Source organism: Hypanus sabinus, chromosome 11 (assembly GCF_030144855.1).
Source record: "Hypanus sabinus isolate sHypSab1 chromosome 11, sHypSab1.hap1, whole genome shotgun sequence".
NCBI classification, from domain to species: Eukaryota; Metazoa; Chordata; class Chondrichthyes; order Myliobatiformes; family Dasyatidae; genus Hypanus; species Hypanus sabinus.
This window is the reverse complement of record NC_082716.1, coordinates 13,861,247-13,882,455: the sequence shown is the minus strand read 5'-3', so window position 1 is coordinate 13,882,455 and position 21,209 is coordinate 13,861,247. Positions and strand designations below refer to the sequence as shown.

The following is a 21,209-nucleotide window of genomic DNA, read 5'->3' as shown; positions in this document are numbered from 1 at the left end:
TGTCAGCCACAGTGGCTTTCTTCTGCCATTTGAGAACTTCTGTGGGATATATCTATCCTGCACTTTGTGAACTATTCCCAGAAACTTCAGCCACATCTGCTCTGCTGTCATCCCTGCCAGTACCCTCCTCCAATCCAACTACCTTCTTTCTCATGCCTCTAATTCCCTTTATTCCATTGCAGTAGTGATGCATGTGTGTTATGCTTCTCTCTCAAGTTGCATTTTGAATTCAATCATGTTATGATCGCTGCCTCATAAGGGTTTCTTTACATCAAGCTCCTTAATTTGACACAACACCCAATCTAAGATAGCCTTTCCCCGAGTAGGCTCAAGTCCAAGTTGCTCTAAAAGGCCATCTCATAGCATTCGAGAAATTCCCTCTCTTGCAATCCAACACCAACCTAATTTTCCCAATCCCCTTGCATATTTAAATCCCCCATTACAATTGTGACATTACCGCAATAGCCTGCTTTTTCCAGTTCCCTTTGTAATCTCAACCCCATATCTTGGCTACTATTTGAAGGCCTATATATGATTCCCATAATTTTTTTTTCCCCTGGCAGATTCTTAACTCCACCCAGAAAAATTCAATATTCTCTGACCCTATATCACCTCTTTCTAAACAAGTAATCCCATCTCTTAATTGAATTTATACTGTGGAATAGCTGACAGATAGGAGGCAGTGAGTGGGAATAAAAAGGGCCTTTTCTGGTTTGCTGCCTCTGACTGGTGGTCTTCCTCAGGGGTCAGTATAGGGACTGCTACTTTTCAGATTGTTTGTCAATGATTTGGATAATGGAATTGATGGCTTTGTGGGAAAGTTTGCAGATGATATGAAGATAGGTGGAGGGGTAGGTAGTGCTGAGGAAGCGAGGCGATTGCAGCAGGATTTAGAAAAATTGGAAGAATGGGTATAAAAGAATGGCAGATTGTATACAATGTTGGGAAATATATGATAATGCATTTTGGTAAAAGGAAGAATAGTACAGGGAGAAGGTTCAAGCATCAGAGGTGCAGAGGGACTTAAAGGTCCTAGTGCAGGACTCCTGAAGGTTAACTCACAGGTTGAGTCTGTAGTAAAGAAGGCAAATGCAATGTTGACATTTATTTCAGGGAAAATAGATTAAAAGTGATAGGAGATAACGCTGAGGCTTTATAGGACACTATTCGGACCTCACTTGGAGTATTACCAACAGTTTTGGGTCCCATATCTCAAAAGATGTACTGTCATTGGAGAGAGTCCAGATGAGCTTCAGAAGGATGATTCTGGGACTGAATGGGGTTAACATATGAGGGGCATTTGGCAGCTTTGGGCCTGCACTCCTTGGAATTTAGAAGAATGTGGAGGAATCTCATTGAAACCTACCAAAAGTTGAAAGGACTAGGTAGGGTGGTTATGGAAAGGATGTTTTCTATGGTGGGATATTCAGAACTAAAGGGCACAGCCTCAAAATTGAGGGGCAACCTTTTAGAATAGAGGTAAAGGGCAGATGAGTGAATTTGTGGAATGCTCTACCACAAACTGCAGTAGAGGCCAAGTCTGTGGGTATATTGAAGGCGCAGGTTGATAGTTTTCTGATCAGTTAGGGCATCAAAGTAGATGGCAATAAGGCAGGTGTATGGGGTTGAGTGGAATGGAATAGAGGAGCAGACTTAATGGGCTGAATGGCCTAATTCTGCTCCTATATCTTATGGACTAAGCTTTCAGCCCAAAACATTAACAATTCCTTCCCCTAAACAGATGCTAGGCAACTCCACGAGTTTCTCCAGCACTTTGTGTTTTGCTCCAGATTCCAGCATCTTTTGTCTCAACTTGCACTCACGACACCAAGGTTACATTGCAGATTTACGAAGGACATCAGAGTAACTGAACAGTCGAAGGCCTGATTTTGCAGTTAATTAGACATGTGGAAATCTTGCATGAGAAAGTTTGCTGATTTTGGAAATCCAGAGGAATGCACAGAAATGCTGGAGGAACCCAGCAGGCCAACATCTGTGGAAGTGAATGAACAGTCGTCATTTCGGACCCAAAATGACAATTACTTGTTCATTTCCATAACTGCTGCCAGACTTGCTGAGCCCTCCAGCATTTTGTGTGTGTATCTTATAATCGTGCTTGAGCAGAGCTGATGGTGTGGATAAGCAGCCATATTATCCTGAATTTGAACCCCTCTCAACAACAGTGAGTTATTGAACTAAATTCACTGAATCATGGTGAAAATGAAGATGTGGTTCACTAAAGGAAACCCAACATCCTTCCACGTCATACAAACCTGCCTCCATTAACAGTCTGGCCAATGTTATTTTCATCTGCTGGTGTTTAGTGTCCTCTGCAGAAATTCACAAATGCAAGAATTATAAAGAATGGCCAATAAATTTGATTTTTGCCCAAATAGTGTGGAAAAGTTTTTGCATAACTATGATTTTCTTTTTTACCTTTGTGTCAACTCTTGAAAACTGAGTAGATTAAGTGACCTAGTATTTTAGTGTTAAAAATAAAATCTGCTTGCATCACAGAAAGTTATGTATCTTCCCAGAAAGTCAAGCTCTCCATCAGGAATCTTAAAATGTCCTCACTCAACATTACTGATGGCAATGAAGATGAAAGTGACAGAGATGAGCTTTATTTGTCACGTGTACATTGAAACACTGAGAGGTACAGTAAAAAATGTTGTTTGCACCAGTGGCCAATACAGCCTGGTGATTGTGCTGGGGGCAGCCTACAATATTTCCAGCACCAACACAGCATGCCCACAATTCATTAATTCTGACCATATGTCATGGGATGAAAGATGAGCATCCATAGTAAATCATAAGACCATAAGACATAGCAGCAGAATTAGGCTATTTGGCCCATCAAGTCTGCTCCACTATTCAATCATGGCTGATCCTTTTGTCTCCTCCTCAGTATACTCCCCAGCCTTCCCCCTGTAACCTTTGATGCCGCATCCAATCAAGAACCTATCAAGCTCTGCCTTAAGTACACCCAACGACTTGGCTTTCACAGCTGCCTGTGGTAACAAATTCCACAAATTCACCACCCTCTGGCTAAAGAAATTTCTCCAATCTCTGTTTTAAATGGACACTCCTCTATCCTGAGGCTGTGCCCTCTTGTCCTAGACTCTCCTATCATGGGAATCATCCTTGCCTCATCTACTCTGTCTTGTCCTTTCAACATTAGTAAGATTTCAATGAGATCCCTGCCCTATCTTTCTAAATTCCAGCGAGTACAGACCCAGATCCATCAAATGTTCCTAATTCGATAAACCTTTCATTCCCGGAATCATCCTTGTGAACCTCCTCTGAACCCTCTCCAATGTCAGCACGTATTTTCTTAGATGAGGAGCCCAAAACTGTTCACAATACTCAAGGTGAGGCCTCACCAGTGCCTTATAAAGCCTCAGCATCACATCCCTGTTCTTATATTCTAGACCTCTTGAAATAAATGCCAACATTGCATTTGCCTTCCTTACCACCGACTTTACCTGCAAATTAACTTTTAGCTTGTTCTGCACAAGGATCCCAAGTCCTTTTGCATCTCAGATTTTTAGATTTTCTCCTCATTTAGGAAATAGTCTGCACATTTATTTCTACTCCCAAAGTGCATGACCATGCATTTTCCAATATTGTATTTCATTTGCCACTTTCTTGCCCATTCTCCTAAACTGTCTTAAGTCCTTCTGCAGCCTATCAGTTTCCTCAACACTACCTGCCCCTCCACCAATCTTTGTATTATCTGCAAAGTTGGCAGCAAAGCCATCTATTTCATCATCTAAATTGAATTGATTTTATTACTAACAACCATATACATGAGGAGTAAAAATCTTTACGTTACATATCTGTCTAAATGTGCAATGTGCCATTTATAGCAATTTATAATAAATAGTATGTACAGTAAGACAGTCAATATAACTTAGAAATACAATTGTATCAGTGTGAATTAATCAGTCTGATGGCCTGGTGGAAGAAGCTGTCCTGGAGCCTATTAGTCCTAGCATTTATGAACTTACCACTATTCAGGACACTTACAAAGACAGGTGTGTAAAAAGGATCATTGGGGACCCGAGTCACCCCAACCACAAACTGTTCCAGCTGCTACAATCTGGGAAACAGTACCACAACATAAAAGTGTTGAGGGTCAGAGGGGCAGAGTTGAGGGAGCCTACTCGTACCACCTGCTGGCAATCTAACAGGAAGTCTGGGATCCAGCTACACAAGGTAGGGTCAAGGCCAAGGTCTCTAAGCTTCTTGTCGAGCCTGGAGGGAATTATGGTGTTGAATGCCGAACTGTAGTCTCACCTAAGCATGTTGCTTCTCCAGATGCATGAGGACGGTGTGTAGAGCTGTGGTTATTCCGTCACCTGTCGATCGGTTGTATCAGTAGGCAAATTGTAAGGGGTCCAAATTGGACAGTAACAAGCTGCAGATGTAATCCCTACCCAGCCTCTCAAGCATTTGCTTGTTATTGAGGTGAGTGCGACAGGATGCCAATTGTTAAGGCATGTTACCTTGGTCTTTTAGGTACAGGAACAATGGTGGATGTTTTGAAGCAGGGGGGCACTCTACAATGGGAGAGGGAGGGATTTAAAATGTCTGTAAACACACCAGCCAGCTGTGCCGTGCACATCCTGAGTATCCGCCCTGGGATGCCGTCCGGTCCTGCAGCCTTGTGACTGTCCACTCGTTGGAAACACCTGCGTACTTCAGCCTCCGAGATGACCAAGGTTCAGGTCTCTTTGGCAGCACTCCTCAGGGGCTCAGTGTTAGAGCATAAAAGTGGTGCCCATGAATGCTACCTCACCACTTTTTAACTTTTTTTTTGCGCTGCTTATTTAACTACATATGTATGTATTTACTGTAATTAATTTTTTATCTCTATTATTGTATATTGCATTGTACTGGTGCCACAAAGTTAACCAATTTCACAACATATGCCTGTGATATTAAACCCAATTCTAAAAAGCTTTCCTGTACGGTTTCTGATTAGATCCTAAAGCGATTGAGTCAAAGAAGGGTAGCTATGTCTTGGAGAGTGGTGGGTGAGAGGGGCAAGATAGGTGGTGGGATTTGCTGAGGGCAGAAAATGTGAGTGATGAGGGCAAAAGAATCAGAATCAGGGTTTAAAATCATCAACATAATTAAACTTTTATCTTTACAGCAGCAGTACAATGAAATACATGTTAAATAAGTAAAGAGAAAACAAAATTGAATTGCAAGAAGTGTGTGTGTCTATATATGTCTATTAAATAGTTAATAGTTATTAAATAGTTACTAAAAGTCATTAAGTAGTTATTAAATCATTAATAGAGAGGTTGGACAGGGTGAAAGCAAGAATAAGAAGAGCCAGGCCACACAGAGACAAAGGCAATTCATTCAGCATCTTAACAAAATGGTTTGAAGTGCTGTGTAGATGTGAACAAATAAACGAAAGCCTTCTTCATCTGAAGCTGCATTGTGATTTATAGATTATATCCCATGGATTGTGTTTTTATCAAAACAATTTGAAGCTAACATGTCCAATTAACTAGTTTGAATTGATGTAAAGCTGAGTTTTGATTCTTTAAAATAAACAATCCCAGTAACATTCAGGATTCATCGCCAGGGTGACTGAGATAATCAACATCAAGTATATTGGCAGGTATTAAGTGAGGAAAAATGGGTCTCTGGAACATGTGTTATAAAGTCTCTGAAAGGGTCATCATTATGTTCTTTGTACTATCTCATGGTGTAGTAAATACTGGCTTATTTTCCCATGAAGAGCCTTGGCATGAATTGATTATCTGACATGTTTGAAGTGATAGATGGGAGTCAGTCTTTGCTGGTGGGACTTGAATCTAAGTGATATATTCCTGCTTTGCCAGCATAGGATGTGTGTGTTCATTAATGTTCATTGATTGAGCAGAAAATGATAAGCTCCTATTTTCACTGAAGCCAAATGGTGTGAATGAAACACTTAATGGCCCTTTATACATATTAATATTTATATTCACAAAGAAAGCACTGGGGGAAATTTGCATTTATTTTTCAAAAACCAGTCTGAGGAAATTAGATATTGCTTTGAACTGTCCACTGATTAGAGAAAGGGATGAGTTACTATAATGAAAATTGGAAATAGTGATGAACCTGTTCAAGAAAGAAAGATGTGCATTTATATAGTGCCCACCATGGGACATCAACAATCACTTTGTAATCATTGAAGTACTTTACAGCATTTTACTGTTGCAATGTAAGAAACCCAGCAATACATTCGGACGCAAAGTGATCTCACAGTGTATTAAATCATCACTATCGCTGCTGCAAAATCACTGCAGTTCCTTTGACACAGAAACAGCTGAAATTATTTCCAGGCTTCCTTTCCCCACCCTCCGTATATAACCCAACAACCCATGATGTCAGCTTTATGAATTGTGCTCTGTGGGTTGGTCCAATCTGTTTTGGGCAGGTGGCTGAGGGCCCACAGTCGTCCTGGATTAGGCAACTTCTGTCTGTGACAGAAAGTGGTGCCCTCTGATTCCTTAATGTTGGCTACTTTCACTTTTCAGAATCCGGTTTTGAACTACTATTCTTAATTTAACTATTTAATATGTACACACACATATACATAAACAGAAATTTTTTAAAAAGTGGGGTTGTGTTCACGAGTTCAATGTCCATTTAGGAATCAGATGGCAGAGGGGTGGAAGCTGCTCCTGAACCGCTGAGTGTGTGCCTTCAGGCGTCTGTACCTCCTACCTGATGGTAACAATGAGAAGAGGACATGTCCTGGGGAATGTGGGTTCTTCATAATAGATGTTGCCTTTCTGCGGCACCGTTCCTTGAAGATGTCTCGGATTTTCCTTCCAATCCCACATATTACAGGGAAGGAAAAATTGTATGCTGCTGGGAGTAGGCCATTTGGCCCTTGGGTCAGTTCCAGTTTGCAGTTAATTACAATTTATCTCCTTCATTAACAAAAAGGCTCAGCAGAGGTTCCTGCCCTACACAGTCATTTGATAGAGAGAAAACTGCTTCTAAAATGGAATTTAATAACTCTTGTGTTGCTTTTTTTTTGCAGCCAGGTCAGTCTAGTGCAAAAAGCAATGCTGTATTTGACAATGCTGAGCAGCACAGTGAATTGAAAGAAGCATTGACTCTAGGCAAGCAGCAAGCTTAATTGTTTTAGCTTTGGTACAAAGGTTTCAAATTCCAACTTCCTTTTTAGCTGTCCAGTCCTGTTCATATTATAACTTCGCCAAGCCTGGCAGACAGCTCGGCATCATTAGTGCTGTACTCACTGAACAAAGTGTGAAGATAAATAGGCCAGATCTTGCTGGAGGGGAAATAACTGGCAGCACACCCTATTACTTTCCTGCACTTCAAGGCTCAAAACTCTTTTGCACCATGAATTGCCAGGAGTCTAACTTGATAACAAGACATCTGGGACCCTGGTGAGTGACAGGACCAGTGGTCCATCTCAACGAAGTATTTAAAGTCATACTGGCTACAGAAAGGGGTATATACAGACGGAAAAAAGAACCGAAATTAGAGATGAGGAACTAGACACAGAAAGGAAAAGCAGGGAGGATGTGCTTTAAACACAATTTCTTTTATCTTTATTAGATAGCCAGAAATGATCAGCCTTGTAACTGAGACTACCCAGGTGTAGCGGATTAAGGTTCAAAACTGGAAATCGCATCAACCTACACACTTTGAGTGTTCACTGTTTCATTAAGCTACAGGAAAAAAAGCAATTCGGAGCACACTGTATTAAAACCAACATAGTCTGGTCCTTTCAGCCTTCTTTTTATACAGCTTTATTTCTTTTTGTGACTCTTTTGTCTAGAAGATTGACTGGATTGAAATGTCAGAAGGTGTGTGCGATGATCAAAGCTGTACTGACTATTCAATCAGTAAGAAAACTGGTTCTCACCCAAGTGATGAGCTGTGTATTAAATCTTTTTCACCTTCCATTGCTTTGAGTTTTGTTGAACAATGGCTTCACTAGTTAATGACACACTACAGAAATTCCCAAGAAGTCAAACAAGCTTTTATATTCAGACATAGGATATGAAGGTACCACAACCTGGATCAGTACTGAGAGAGAGTTATAGAGGAATCATAGAACAGTATAGCACGGCAAAAGGCCCTTTGGCTCAAATAGTCCAAGCAATGGGACAGTTCCTTCCACCTGGCCATCAGACTGATTAACTCATGCTGATTTGAGTGTACTCTGTATTACACTGGCTGTTCCATTTATTATAAATTACTATGATTGCACATGGCATATTTAAATGGAGACCTAACATAAAGATTTTTAACTCCTCATGTATGTGAAGGATGTGAGAAATAAAGTTAATTCAATTCAATGGCTATTCCCAGCAACCTGCACCGGTTAGAGTGCAGGTCACTGAAACTGTGTGGTTCATTGTTGGAAACACAGTTCTGTTAGTTCCATTCATAGAGCCAGATACAGCATGGAAACGGGCCCTTTGGTCCAGTGAGTCCATACCAACCATCAAAGGAAGCAGCATCCATCAAGAACCCCTATCATCCACACCATGCTGTCTTCTCACTGCTGCCATCAGGAAGGAGGTAAAAGAGCCTGAGGTCCCACGCTACCAGTTTCAGGAACAGTTAATACCACTCAACTATCAGCCTCCTGAACCAGCGTGGATAACTTCACTCCCCTCAACACTGAACTGATTCCACACCTATGGAATCACTTTCAAGGACTCTACAACTCATGTTTTCAGATTTATTTATTTAGTCTATTTGTACTTGGACACTTTGACTTCTTTTGCACATGGGGTCAATGTCAATCTTTGTGTGTAGTTCTTGAATCATAGAAAGCTACAGCACAGCAACAGGCCATTCAGCCCATCTAATCCATACCAAACCTTTTAAACTGCCTGGTTGCAGCAACCTGCAACCGGACTATTGCCCTCCGATCCATGTACCTATCCAAACTTCTTTTGAAAGTTTTTCGTTGATTCTATTGTACTTCCTTTTCCTACAAGGAAATGAATCTCAGGGTAGTATATGGTGACGTATACGTACTTTGATAATAAATTTACTATGAACTTTGAAACACCAATTTACCTTGCATTAATCCCATTCCCCACATTCTCATAAATGCCCCACTCATCTACTCACTAATGACAAATTACAGTGGATAATTAGCCTACCAATCTGCATGTTTTTGTCAAGTGGCATGACAGAATCAGATACAGACCAGATGTAAGGATGGCAGACTTGAACAACATTAGTGAACCAGATGGATTTTTATGATAATCTGGCAGTTTCATTGTCGCGACTAAAAACTAGATGATATTTTTACCATTTTTAATTTCCAGGCAATTAACTGAATTTAATTTCTTAGTGGGATTTGAATATTAAGCCAGTCTCTGGGTAACTAGTGGAACTCAGCAGGTCAGGTAGCATTTATAGAGAGGTTTCAGGCCAAGTCCCTTCATCAAGACTGGAACGGAAGGAGGAAGAAGCCAGAATAAGAGGGAGGGAGGAGTGTAACCTGGCAGGTGATAGGAGAAACCAGGTGAGGTGGAAATTAGGCGGGCAGGGAGGTGCATGGGTGAAGTAAGAAGCTGGGAGGTGATAGGTGGAAAAGGTAAAGGACTGAAGCAGAAGGAATCTGATTGGACAGGAGAGTGGACCATGGAAGAAAAAGGAGGAGGAGGGGTACCACAAGGAGGTGAATGGCAGGTGAGAAGAGGTAAGAGGGGAGCCAGAATGCAGAATTCCAGATCTGTAGACTCTCTTGTGTTTATGATCTGGGTTACTAGGCAAGTCAAATCAAGTCGTCAAGTTTATTGTCATTTTGACCATAAACTGCTAGTACAGTACACAGTAAAAATGAAACAACATTCCTCCAAGACCCCGGTGCTACATAAAACAACTACACTAGACTATGTGAGACTGCACAAGGCTACACTAGACTACATAGAACAACACAAAAACTGCACTAGACTACAGACCTACACAGGACTACATAAAGTGCACAAAACAGTGCAGGGCAGTACAATAATTAATAAACAAGACAATAGGCACAGTAGAGGACAAAATACAATATAATAATAAATGATGTAGATGTCAGTCTAGACTCTGAGTATTGAGGAATCTGATAGCCTGGGGGAAGAAACTGTTGCACAGTCTGGTCGTGAGAGCCCGAATGCTTCGGTACCTTTTGCCAGATAGCAGGAGGGAGAAGAGTTTGTGTGAGGGGTGCGTGGGGTCCTTCACAATACTGTTAGTTTTGCAGGTGCAGCGTGTGGTGTAAATGTCTGTAATAGCGGGATGAGAGACCCCGGTGATCTTCTCAGCTGACCTCACTACTTGCTGCAGGGTCTTGCGATTCGAGATGCTGCAATTCCTGAACCAGGCAGTGATGCAGCTGCTCAAGATGCTCTCGATACATCCTCTGTAGAATGTGTTGAGGATGGCGAGGTGGGAGATGGACTAGTGAATTTATTCAAAAGGTGTACTACTACTATATTGATAAAATACACTTTATCTCAGTTGTTACTTGTGGGATTTCATTTTAAGCAGAGGGGTTGCAACCATTCTATATAGACAAGACAAATTCAGTTTTTGTGAATATTTGTGGTGTTTCAAAGTTCCAAGTAAATTTGTTATCCCAGTACTTATATATTACGATATACTAAAGGTTCAAAGATTCATTTTATTATCAAAGTATGTATGCGACGTACAACTCTGAAGTTGGTCTCTTCTCCAGATAGCCATAGAATACAGAAATCTATAAGTAGTTTAAAGAAAGACATCAATACCCCCACTCAAAAAGAAACAGAAATAACAACTTGCAAATCCCAAATGCCCCTGACCTATCCCTCGCACACAGACTAACAGATCACCCAAACCCCCAGCCAGCCTACGTGCAGAATGGGTGAGAGAACACAAAAAACTGAAAGAGGTCAATATGAACTATAGTCAATTTGAACTGCAGTCCAATCCATAAATCTCAGAATTTCAATTTGAATGAGCGGCCTATCTGAGGAAAGTGACCTTAAGGTTCTTATAGGTTGTTATAGCTGGGGGTGGTAATGAGGACAAGCTCCCACTACCTATCAGATGCTCCTGATGGTGTGCGCCTCAAATAGCCTCTAGCAACCAAGTCCAGCACCTGGCCTTCACATGTGGCTTAGCTACTAAGCCCACAAGAACTCTTTCTACTGACAGGAGAAAAGGCAAAGACAAGTTACTAGTACCTCAAAACCAGTCACTTCGGGCAAATGGGCTCGTCAACTGTGGTTGGCTGTTCATCTAGGAGAAGGAAAACTCTGATCTCATATCTTCACTGCCTTGCAGCTATACCTACTCATTGGGAAGGCTTCGGGAGTAAGCCCTGAGGGAAAAATCCAGAGCTAGAGTCCCTAAGGCAGACCTACATTGAGTTCAATGTTGACTGGCAACTTCTGCGACGCTGCTGGTACCAAACTGTGTCAGCCTCTGCCATTCCTTTGGGTTCATCAGATGTGTGGAGGGGGAGCTTGCTACATGGGCAACAGCTTGCTCTCCATGTTGTACTGCTCAGGCTTGTGTATCTAGATAGCTAGGATGCAACACCCATGGCCAACACACCTGGACGGAGGCCTCACACCTTGAGATTCAATTTTCTTGTAGGCATTTACAAGGAAAAAAGAAATACAATAGAATTTTATAAAAACTGTGCATATATGGACAAAGACTGACAAACACCAATGTGCAAAAAAAAGGCAAACTGTGCAAATAAAAATAATCCTGAGAAATTGTTCTTTTTTGCAACAGCAGTACATTTGCAATGAAGATGTTCTCAATGGTGGGGAGGCTGGTGCCCATGATGGCACAAAACACTGCTTGTACTGAGAGGACAATGAGATGTGCTGACATAGTTGTTAATTTTCTAGATCAATATTCAGAGGCCTGGCTGGGCTTAATCAATGGGAATATTTTTGAATTCCAACACAATGGCTGAGTAATTTAAATTCAAGTAATGTAATAAAATTTGGAATTAAAATTCTAGGCTCAGTAATGGTAGCCTTGAAGCTGTTGGGTTTTCTGGTACATTAAATCCACAAAGCAGATTTAAGGGAATGTTGTCTAGACACTGGGAGCTGAGTTATAGACAGGAGTTGGGCAAACTAGGACTTTATTCCTCGGTAAATTAGTTTAATATTGCCACAGAGTACAGGAGACCTTTTAGAACAAGGGTTCCCAGCTTTGGGTCTGCTTACCTCTTGATTAATGGTTTGGATCCTTGATATCGAGCCCTAGTTATAGAGAAGCATAAGATCATTAGGGGCACAGATAGGGGGTATGCACTCAGAGTTTTTAACAGGGGAAAAGAAATCAACAACTAGAGTGCATAGGTTAAAGGTGAGAGGAAAAAGAACATAGGAAGTAGGAGCAGGTCTGTCGGGCCTTCTTCACCATTCAACAAGATCATGGCTGAATCTGTGGAATTCGTTGATACAGGTAACTGTGGATACCAAGTCATTGGGTACATTTAAGGGAGAGGTTTATAGATTCTTGATTGGTCAGGGCATGAAGAGATATGGGAAAAGGCAGGAGATTGGGCTGAAAGGGAAAATGGATCAGCCGTGATGAAATGGCAGAGCAAACTTGATGCACTAAAAGGCCCAATTCTGCTCCTATAACTTATGTTCTTGTTATCTGGCTGTGGACTCAGTTCCACCTGCCTATCTTGACCCATAACCCTTAATTACCATGCTATGAAAAAACCTACCTGTTACGTACCAGAAGCAATAGATCACAAATTGAGTCAGGTTTAATGTTAAAACCACTATCTTTATTAGTATCTACTCAATATATAAAAAATTAAACCAAATAAACAGAAGTTAACAGTGTTATGCATGTGTGTGGCTCCTAAACTATCAAGCTTAGGAACAGTTCTTAAAGTCTTAAGATTAAGAAGGCAACCTAGAAAGGTCCAGTAATCCATGGAATAAACAATGGGAGAGGCCTATAAATCCACGTTAAAAATGTAGAGAGAAGGCAATTATGAAGAAATTCTACCAGTTCCACACTGGATAAACAAAGTAACAGTTGCCGAAAATCTTATCTGTCAAGTCGTTCCGAAATCCATGTAGAAATATCCCAGAGGTGACAGTCATGGAATATCCCTTCTTCCAAGTGGTTACCACAACACACACCCGCATCCAGGTAAGGGTTAACAAAAGTGGTTCCACAGGATACTCCAACAAAAATCCACATATGGATTATACGAAGTGACAGTCACACATTCAGTCCTTTAAACAATCCAATCTTTTGGGCACAGGAAAGTAGCAGACTTTATCCATTTCTTTACAGCAAACCCCCACTGGCAGCTTGCAGTACAAAGCATTTTGCTCTCGCTCTATCCCAGTGGTCCGTCGCAGCTTGTTATACTGATGTCAAAATCCCACCTCATCCAGGCGTCTCTTAAAGTGACACTCACAGTAAATGAACCCGTGAGCGTGTAACGTACCTAATTGTGTCTTAAACATATTTAATGAAGGAGCCTCCACTGCTTCTCTGGGTGGAGTATTCCACAGATTCACTACTCTCTGGAATAAGTAGTTTCACCTCATCTCAGACCTAAATCAAATCCGCCGAATCTTGAGGCTCTGTCTTCTGATTCTAGTTTTGTGAAGCTATGTACCCTAGTTGTAATGCAGTAAGAACAATATTTTGAAAGGAAGGTTTAGAAGGGAAAGAAAGATTTAAATGGAATTTGGTGGGGGGGGAATTCTTCTTCATGCAGAGGGGGTGTGTATATTGAATTGGCTGCCAAAGGAAGTAATTGTGGCAGGCACATTAAAAAAATTAAAAAGACACTTTTACAGGTAGATGGATCGGAAAGATTTAGAGGGATGTGGATCAAGTTGACATTGATAGGAAGTAAAACTGGGCTGAGAAGTGGCAGATGGAGTTCAACCCAGATAAATGTGAGGTGGTTCATTTTGGTAGGTGAAATATGATGGCAGAATGTAGTATAAGACAGAATAGGACTCTTGGCAGTGTGGAGGATCAGAGGTATCTTGAGGTCCGAGTCCATAGGACACACAAAGCTACAACACGGGTTGACTCTGTGGTTGTACTGTGTATTGACCTTCATCATTCATGGAGTTGAATTTAGGAGCTGAGAGGTAATGTTGCAGTTATATAGGACCCTGGTCAGACCGCACTTGGAGTACTGTGCTCAATTCTGGTCGCCTCACTACAGGAAGCACATAGAAGCCATAGAAAGGGTGCAGAGGAGATTTACTTAGAAACATAGGAAACATACAGCACAATACAGGCCCTTCAGGATGTTGTCTGGATTGGGGAGCATGCCTTATGAGAATAGGTTGCCTTTTCTCCTTGGAGTGACGGAGGATGAGAGGTGACCTGATAGAGGTTGATGAGAGGCATTGATTGTGTGGATAGTCAGAGGCTTTTCCCCAGGGCTGAATTGGCTAGCACAAGAGGGCATAGTTTTAAGGTGCTTTGAAGTAGGTACAGAAGAGATGTCAGGGGTAAGTTTTTCACACAGTGGTGAGTGCGTGGAATGGGCTGCCGGTGGCAGTGGTGGAGGCGGAAACCATAGGTTCTTTTAAGAGACTCCCGAGTGGCTACGTGGAGCTTAAAAAAATAGAGGGCTATGGGTAAAGCCTAGGTAATTCTAAAGTAGGGACTTGTTCGGCACAGCTTTGTGGGCTGAAGAGCCTGTATTGTGCTGTATGTTTTCTATGTTTCTAAGTTCAGGGAAATGGGACCAGCTTCAATGGGCATCTAAGTAAGCATGGACAAGTTGGGCCAGAGGGCCTGTTTCTATTCTACGGTGCTGTCAAGACAAACTAGAGTTTCTAGAAAGTATTGGGACCTAGAGGCAAAAGAAAATAAAATTTAAAAGTAATAGCAAGAATCCACTAATAGACCAGATGGAACCCACTGCCTGAGTGGTGCTTCTGCCCAGAACATTGGGAGGGGACCCCGCAGCATCACAGTGGCAGTCCGGGAGCAGTTTTGGAATCTGAGGTAAGATGCTGAACTTTAAATAACCTGAGAGACTGTTTCATGGAAAAGAGCCCTGCTGTCACTGCGTTTGGGTTAGCGCTAGCTTCGTCACGGGGATCATCATGCGCAGGTGCTACTGGGAAATGGCGTGAGGTTTAAGAAGAGCTCCAGAATCTTCGGGGAGGGTTCGCCCAGTTTAAAAACATAACGGTCTATTAGAGAAACGGAGACTGTGCAGGTCGGAATCCGTCTACAAAGTCCGGAGAGGCAGCCAGTTTTTTCACCTAATGACTAAGGACTAATGATTGACTAGTGACTAATGACTAATGACTGATGGAACTATCAAACTGCCTCACTTGTGAAAAATAAAAGGAAGAAAAAGGAAAAGATGTTTGGTCATTGAGTGGAATCCGGTTAAAAACTTTCGGGTAGACGCATTCAATCTCTTTCAAGTGGGGAAGCTGCACATGTCCAAAGAAGAACAAGAAACCCAACTCGACAGTACTCTAAGACACAATGACTCTATGGAAGAACATCAGGGTGAGCAATCTGCCGTCAATCCCTTATCTAGTCTCTGATTCCCCATTCACCACTCTGATCATCCCTTGACTAACTGTTGAGGTGTCAATTCAGTTTGTGGGGAATTTTGCCTGCAATATAAATGTTGGGCTTGCCAATGATGCCCACGCCTTGTGAATAGAGAACACACAGAATTCAAGATTATTGACAGCAGAGTTTGGGAGGGATAAGCAAGAAAATTTTTATTCACCAAGTTGTTGCCTGGAATACATTATCTGAAAGGATAGTAGAAGTGATTTCAATTGTAACACTCAGTATAGTACTAAATGAAGAGGAAATATTTCCTCTTCCGATTCTTTGCAAGTCTAGTTCATTATTTTTTTGATGGACAGCGGGAGGGCTGCCTAGCCTCCATCGTAGCAAGGAATAAGCCTCAAGCCATACTGTTGTATGTGTGCTTTGTGCTGTGTGTGACTTGTTGGTACTGTGTATTGCACCTTGGCCCTGGAGTAATGGTGTCTCATTTCATTGTATTCATGGGTACAGATGGCCCCCATTTTCAGAACGTTTGCTTTATGACAGCTCGCTGTTACGAATGACCTACATTAGTTATCTGTTTTTGCTAGCTGAAGAGTTTTTTGCTTTTATGAAAAAAGGCAGCGCTCACCCCAAGCAGCCAAGCTCCATCCCCGGAACTGCTTTCTAGCCACCATAGCTTAAACACGCATCTGTGAGCATTTGTGCTTTATCTTGATTTATTTTGTGCATCCGTTAGCAAGACGGGTTCTAAGGTATTGGAAAAGCCAAAGAGAGCTCGTAAGGGTGTTATGCTTAGCGTAAAACTGGACATAGTTAAGCGTTTCGATCATGGTCAACGAAGTAAGGACATTGTCCGTGGATTGAACTTGCCTACATCCACCATTTGCACTATTTACACGCAGAGAGAAAAAATCTTGAAAGCTGCTGATGTTACTATTAGTTCTGCTCATAGCAACGTGGTCTCTTTTAGTCGGCATCCAATAATGGATAAAATGGAAAGTCTATTGCTCGAGTGGATTGATGGGTGTACAAAGCGTGGTGTTCCGTTATCTTATACTTAAGGAGAAATCAGTCAGTCTTTTTAATAAGCGGAAACAGAAAGCACTGGACAATGGTGATGAATCTGTTGTGAAAGTGGAATTTAAAGGCAGTCATGGGTGGTTTGATCGGTTTCTGAGGCAAGGGCAGCTTCATAGCTTAAAGTTTACTGGAGAGAGTGCTTCGGCTGATACTGAAGCTGCCGAAAAGTTCCCAGCAGAACTGGAGAAAATAATTACAGAAGGTGGTTATTCGTATAAGCAAGTGTTTAACTGTGATGAAACTGCAACTTATTGGAAAAGAATTTTCCCATGTGAATTATAGACATTTTTGTGAAAATGGAATTTAAAGGTAGTCAAGGGTGGTTTCATCAGGTTTTGAGGCGACAGCAGCTTCATAGTTTAAAGGTCACTGGAGAGAGTGTTTCTGCTGAGAGTGCTTCCACCAAGAGCGCTTGCGTGAGATCTTCACTATGCTCGACAGTGCTGAAATGATTGCAGAAAAGTATTTCTACTTTATATAGGCTGTGTATTTATCATATCATTCCTGCTTTTACTATATGTTAGAATTATTTTAGGTTTTATGTGTTATTTGGTATGATTAAGTAGGTTATTTTTTGGGTCTGGGAGCGCTCACAAATTTTTCTCATATAAATTATTGGTAATTTCTTCTTCGCTTTATGACATTCTGGCTTACGAACCGTTTCATAGGACCGCTCTGCCTTCAGTTAGCAGGGGAACCCTGTATTCATGAAAGGTTGAATGGCAATTAAATTTGAGTTGAATTGAATTGTATTTGCCAGGTATAAAGAAAGAGCAAGGAAATGGTACCAATTGGGCCAGTCCTACACTGAGCCAGCATGAGGAGACAGGGCTGAATGTCCTCCTCCTGCATGGTGCAGTCCTGTAATTGTAGAATTGAGGCTGAGTTGAAGAAAGAGAGATTAGCTTTATTTGTTACATGTACACCAAAGCAGTGCAATGCATTGTTTGCATCAAATCAAGTCGGCAAGGATTGTGCTGGGGCAGACTGCAAGTGTTGCCATACTTCCAGGACAACTCACTAACTCTATCCTGACTGTCTTTTGAAATGTGGGATGAATGCCATCTATAAATTTACTGAAGGCACAACTGATGTTGGCAGAATTTCAGATGGTGACGAGAGGGCGTGTAAGAGTGAGATATATCAGCTAGTTCAGAGGTGTCACAACAACCTTGCACTCAGTGTCAGAATGAACGAAGAACTGATTGTGGACTTCAGAAAGAAAGAGAATGCACACCAGTCTTCATGGAGGGATCAGAAGTGTTCAAGTTCTTGGAGTGTCAATATCTCGAAGCGGCGAGGAAGATTGAATCATCCAGGTGTACGTGGAGGGGTCAGCAATCGCTCCCAACAGAGGTGATTAGGGTGACGACAGTCAGCAGCCAGGCTGGCAGCACTCGGAATCAGTGTGGCGGTCACTCTTCATGGAACAGATGAGTTCCTTTGGCGGCTCTCCTCGAATGCTGACAGAAAGATGTTTTTGATATTCTGAGATTTGTGTGATTATTGGACTGTCCTTTATATTGGTCTGCTTCAGGTTTTCATCATTTTCTTTCTTGTGGCCGATTGGCCGGAGGGTGGTGATCTGTTAGCTTTTTGTGTGTGTGGGGTGGAGTTGGAAGTTTTGACGGTACTGTGGCTGTTCTTCTCTGTGAATGTCGGGTTGTAGTGGTGTGCTACACGCAGCGCTAAAATAACGACACGGGAGTCGGTAAACTGCAGTCAAAGATAACTTTATTCGAACTCAACAGCCTTGCTTTAAAGCCTCACTCAACCCGCCCCCCGTGGGCGCGGATGCTCCAAAAGACACATACTCACAAACCCCCGTTAGGCTATTTCCCTTAGCCGGAACGCTGGCTAATTGTGAGCCGGTTCCAATGTGCCAGGAAATGGGTTGCCACAGGGTATTGTTATTGTCGCTGTTTTTTTCTGTAGGTGAGGAGTTGAGGATTTGTTGCTGTTGTCATTGCTTTTTCTGCAAGTGACGAGGTCGGGAATCGTTATTGTTGCAGTTTTTTCTGCGGGGGTGGAGTTGATGATTTGTTGACAAATCCCCTGAGGTTGGGATTTGTGCTATTGTCACTGGTTTTTTTTCTGTGGGGTAGGAGATTTTGGGGTTTGCGAGTTTTGTTTCTTTTTGTGCCGGAGTGGGGGAAGCTGACATCTTCTTTCAACAACACCCATGGTCTTTCTGTATTTCATAACTATCTGGAGAGGACAAATATCAGAGTTCTACTGTACCTTGACAACAAAATGAACCTTTAAAACCTTTGATCTATCCTGGGCCCAATATACCAATGCAGCTGCAAAGAAGACATGACAGCAGCTATATTTCATTTGGGATGTCACTAAAGGTACTTGCTAATTTCTACAGATGTATCATAGACAGCATTCTCACTGGCCACGTCGCTGTCTGGTTTGGGAGGGCTACTGCACAGGATCGAACTAAGCTGCAGAGACGTGTTGTCATCTCCATCATGGGCACTAGCCTCTGTAGTATCCAGGACGTCTTGAAGGAGTGATGCTTCAGAAAGGTGGCATCCCTCATTAAGGACCCCATCATCCAGGACATGCCCTCTTCTCACTGCTACCTTCAGGAAGGAGGGACAGGAGCCTGAAGACACACACTCAGTGTTTCAGGAACAGCATCTTCCCCTCTGCCACCCAATTTTTGAATAGAAATTGAACCCATGAACACAACCTCACTTCTTTTTTATTTTTCCACTACGTATTTAACTATTAGTTGAATTAAATATGTAGTATAAAAATAAAAAAAAGTAGTGAGGTTGTGTTCATGGGATGAATGTAATAACTTACAGTACTTAATGTAATTACTTACCATAATTAACATATTTCTCTATTACATATTTCAATGTACTACTGCTGCACAGACAACAAATTTCATGACATATGCCAGTAATATTAAACCTGGTTCTGATCCTGATTCAGATTCTAAAACTGGAGCACCCAGAAGAAACCCACATGGTCACATGGAGAAAGTACAAACTCTTTACAGACAGCGGCAGGAATTACACCCCAATCTTACAGCTGGCACTAAGCACTGCACTGCTGTGCTGCCCTCAAGCTCTGAAGCTGGGGAAATGAAGGTTTTTTTTCTGCTTCCAGTTCTGCAAGTGGGTATTAGGTAAAGCACACATCAGACACAGGACAGGTCTTTTTCCATCCTGCCTGGCAGCATGCATTAACCTCAGTGAGACACTGACCACTTCAATCTAAATCCTGTCTTCCTTTGCCGTGACAGGCTCGCCCTGGGAGACTGACCAATTAGCACTAATTGATGCTAAATTGTAGGATTCTTCCTTCTGCAGGCTGACATCCATTAAGATCTGTCTGAACTCATTCTCCACGTGGAGCTTCGGACAGCTGTCTGGGAGCTGACAAGAATGGCCCATTAGCCAGCCTTGTCCAAAGATGACTGCACAGTGCATTAACTGATTGTCCCTCCTCTTGTACTTTCTCCTCATTACATCTGGTGTCAGTGCTGGATGGAGGTGCACAAGGACCTATATGACCAAACTGGAAATGATTTTGCCTGCAAAGAATCTTAATATTCAAGACTGCAATGACACTATGGGCTCAGATGCTCTTACTGCAGAGAATTAGGGGCCAAGACGTTGTCCCTTTTTGACGTGCGCCTTCCAGATTTACTTGCAATTATCAACTGATCTTGAAGCAGAATTATGTTTATTATCACTGGCTTATATATCATGAATTTTTTGCAGCAACAGTACAGTTCAAAGACATAATTCTATAAATGAACAACAAGAAGTGAATAGTGCAACTAAATAGGCAACACAGAAACGCAGTGGTTAGTGGATCACTACACTGCACCAGCAATCACTACAAGAGGTTTGATTCCCTCTACTCTCTATAAGGAGTTTGTTTGTTTTACCTATGACTGCTTGGGTTTCCTCCAGATGCTCTGGTTTCCTCCCCCAGTCCAAAGGCATTCAGGTTAGCGTTAGTGAGTTGTGGGCATGCTATGTTGGTGCCCGAAGAATAGTGACACTTGTGGGCTACACCCAGCATAACCCTTGCTGATTTGAATTGACGCAGACAATGCATTTCACCAGATGTTTCAATATATATCATCGTCATCATCATTTTGTGCTGTGTTGTATGACGTAGGTGATCATAGTCCCGTGACCATGATTGTTCTTGGAAAATTTTTCTACAGAAGTGATTTGCCGTTGCTTTCTTCTAGGCTGTAACTTTAAAGGTGGCTGACCCCATCCATCATCAAACTTCGTCACAGAGTGTCTGCCTGGCATAACCAGGACCTGCGATATGCACCAGCATCCACCACCTACTCCCATGGCTTCATGTGACTCTGAGGGGAGCTAAGCAGGTGCTCCACCTTACACCTCCTTTGGTAGAGGCATACCTCCACCCCGCCACCCAATGCCAGATGTGCATCAGGGAAATGGAACTAATTTTTCTGTTTTAAAAAAAAATCAAAGAGTAACAATGTGTTATTCATGGCTCCATGAACCGTTGAAAAATTTGTTCTGAAGAAGTTGTTTCTAAATCGCTGAGTGTGGGTCTTCAGGCTCCTGTACCTC

The 21,209-nt window shown here is 42.0% G+C and overlaps 1 protein-coding gene across 3 annotated transcripts in view; it reads left to right on the top strand.

Annotated features, from left to right (window-relative positions):
- Positions 1 to 21,209, top strand: part of st6galnac3 (ST6 (alpha-N-acetyl-neuraminyl-2,3-beta-galactosyl-1,3)-N-acetylgalactosaminide alpha-2,6-sialyltransferase 3) — a 257,863-nt gene that overhangs the window by 37,483 nt on the left and 199,171 nt on the right. The window contains exon 1 of one of the 3 annotated variants that reach the window (XM_059983815.1): positions 13,689 to 15,528. The exons of the other annotated variants lie outside the window; for them this stretch is intronic. Coding sequence (XP_059839798.1) covers positions 15,505 to 15,528 — 24 coding nt within the window. The 5' untranslated portion in view covers positions 13,689 to 15,504. Of the gene's footprint in view, positions 1 to 13,688; positions 15,529 to 21,209 lie in introns of those variants that run through there. 3 annotated transcript variants of the gene reach the window in all.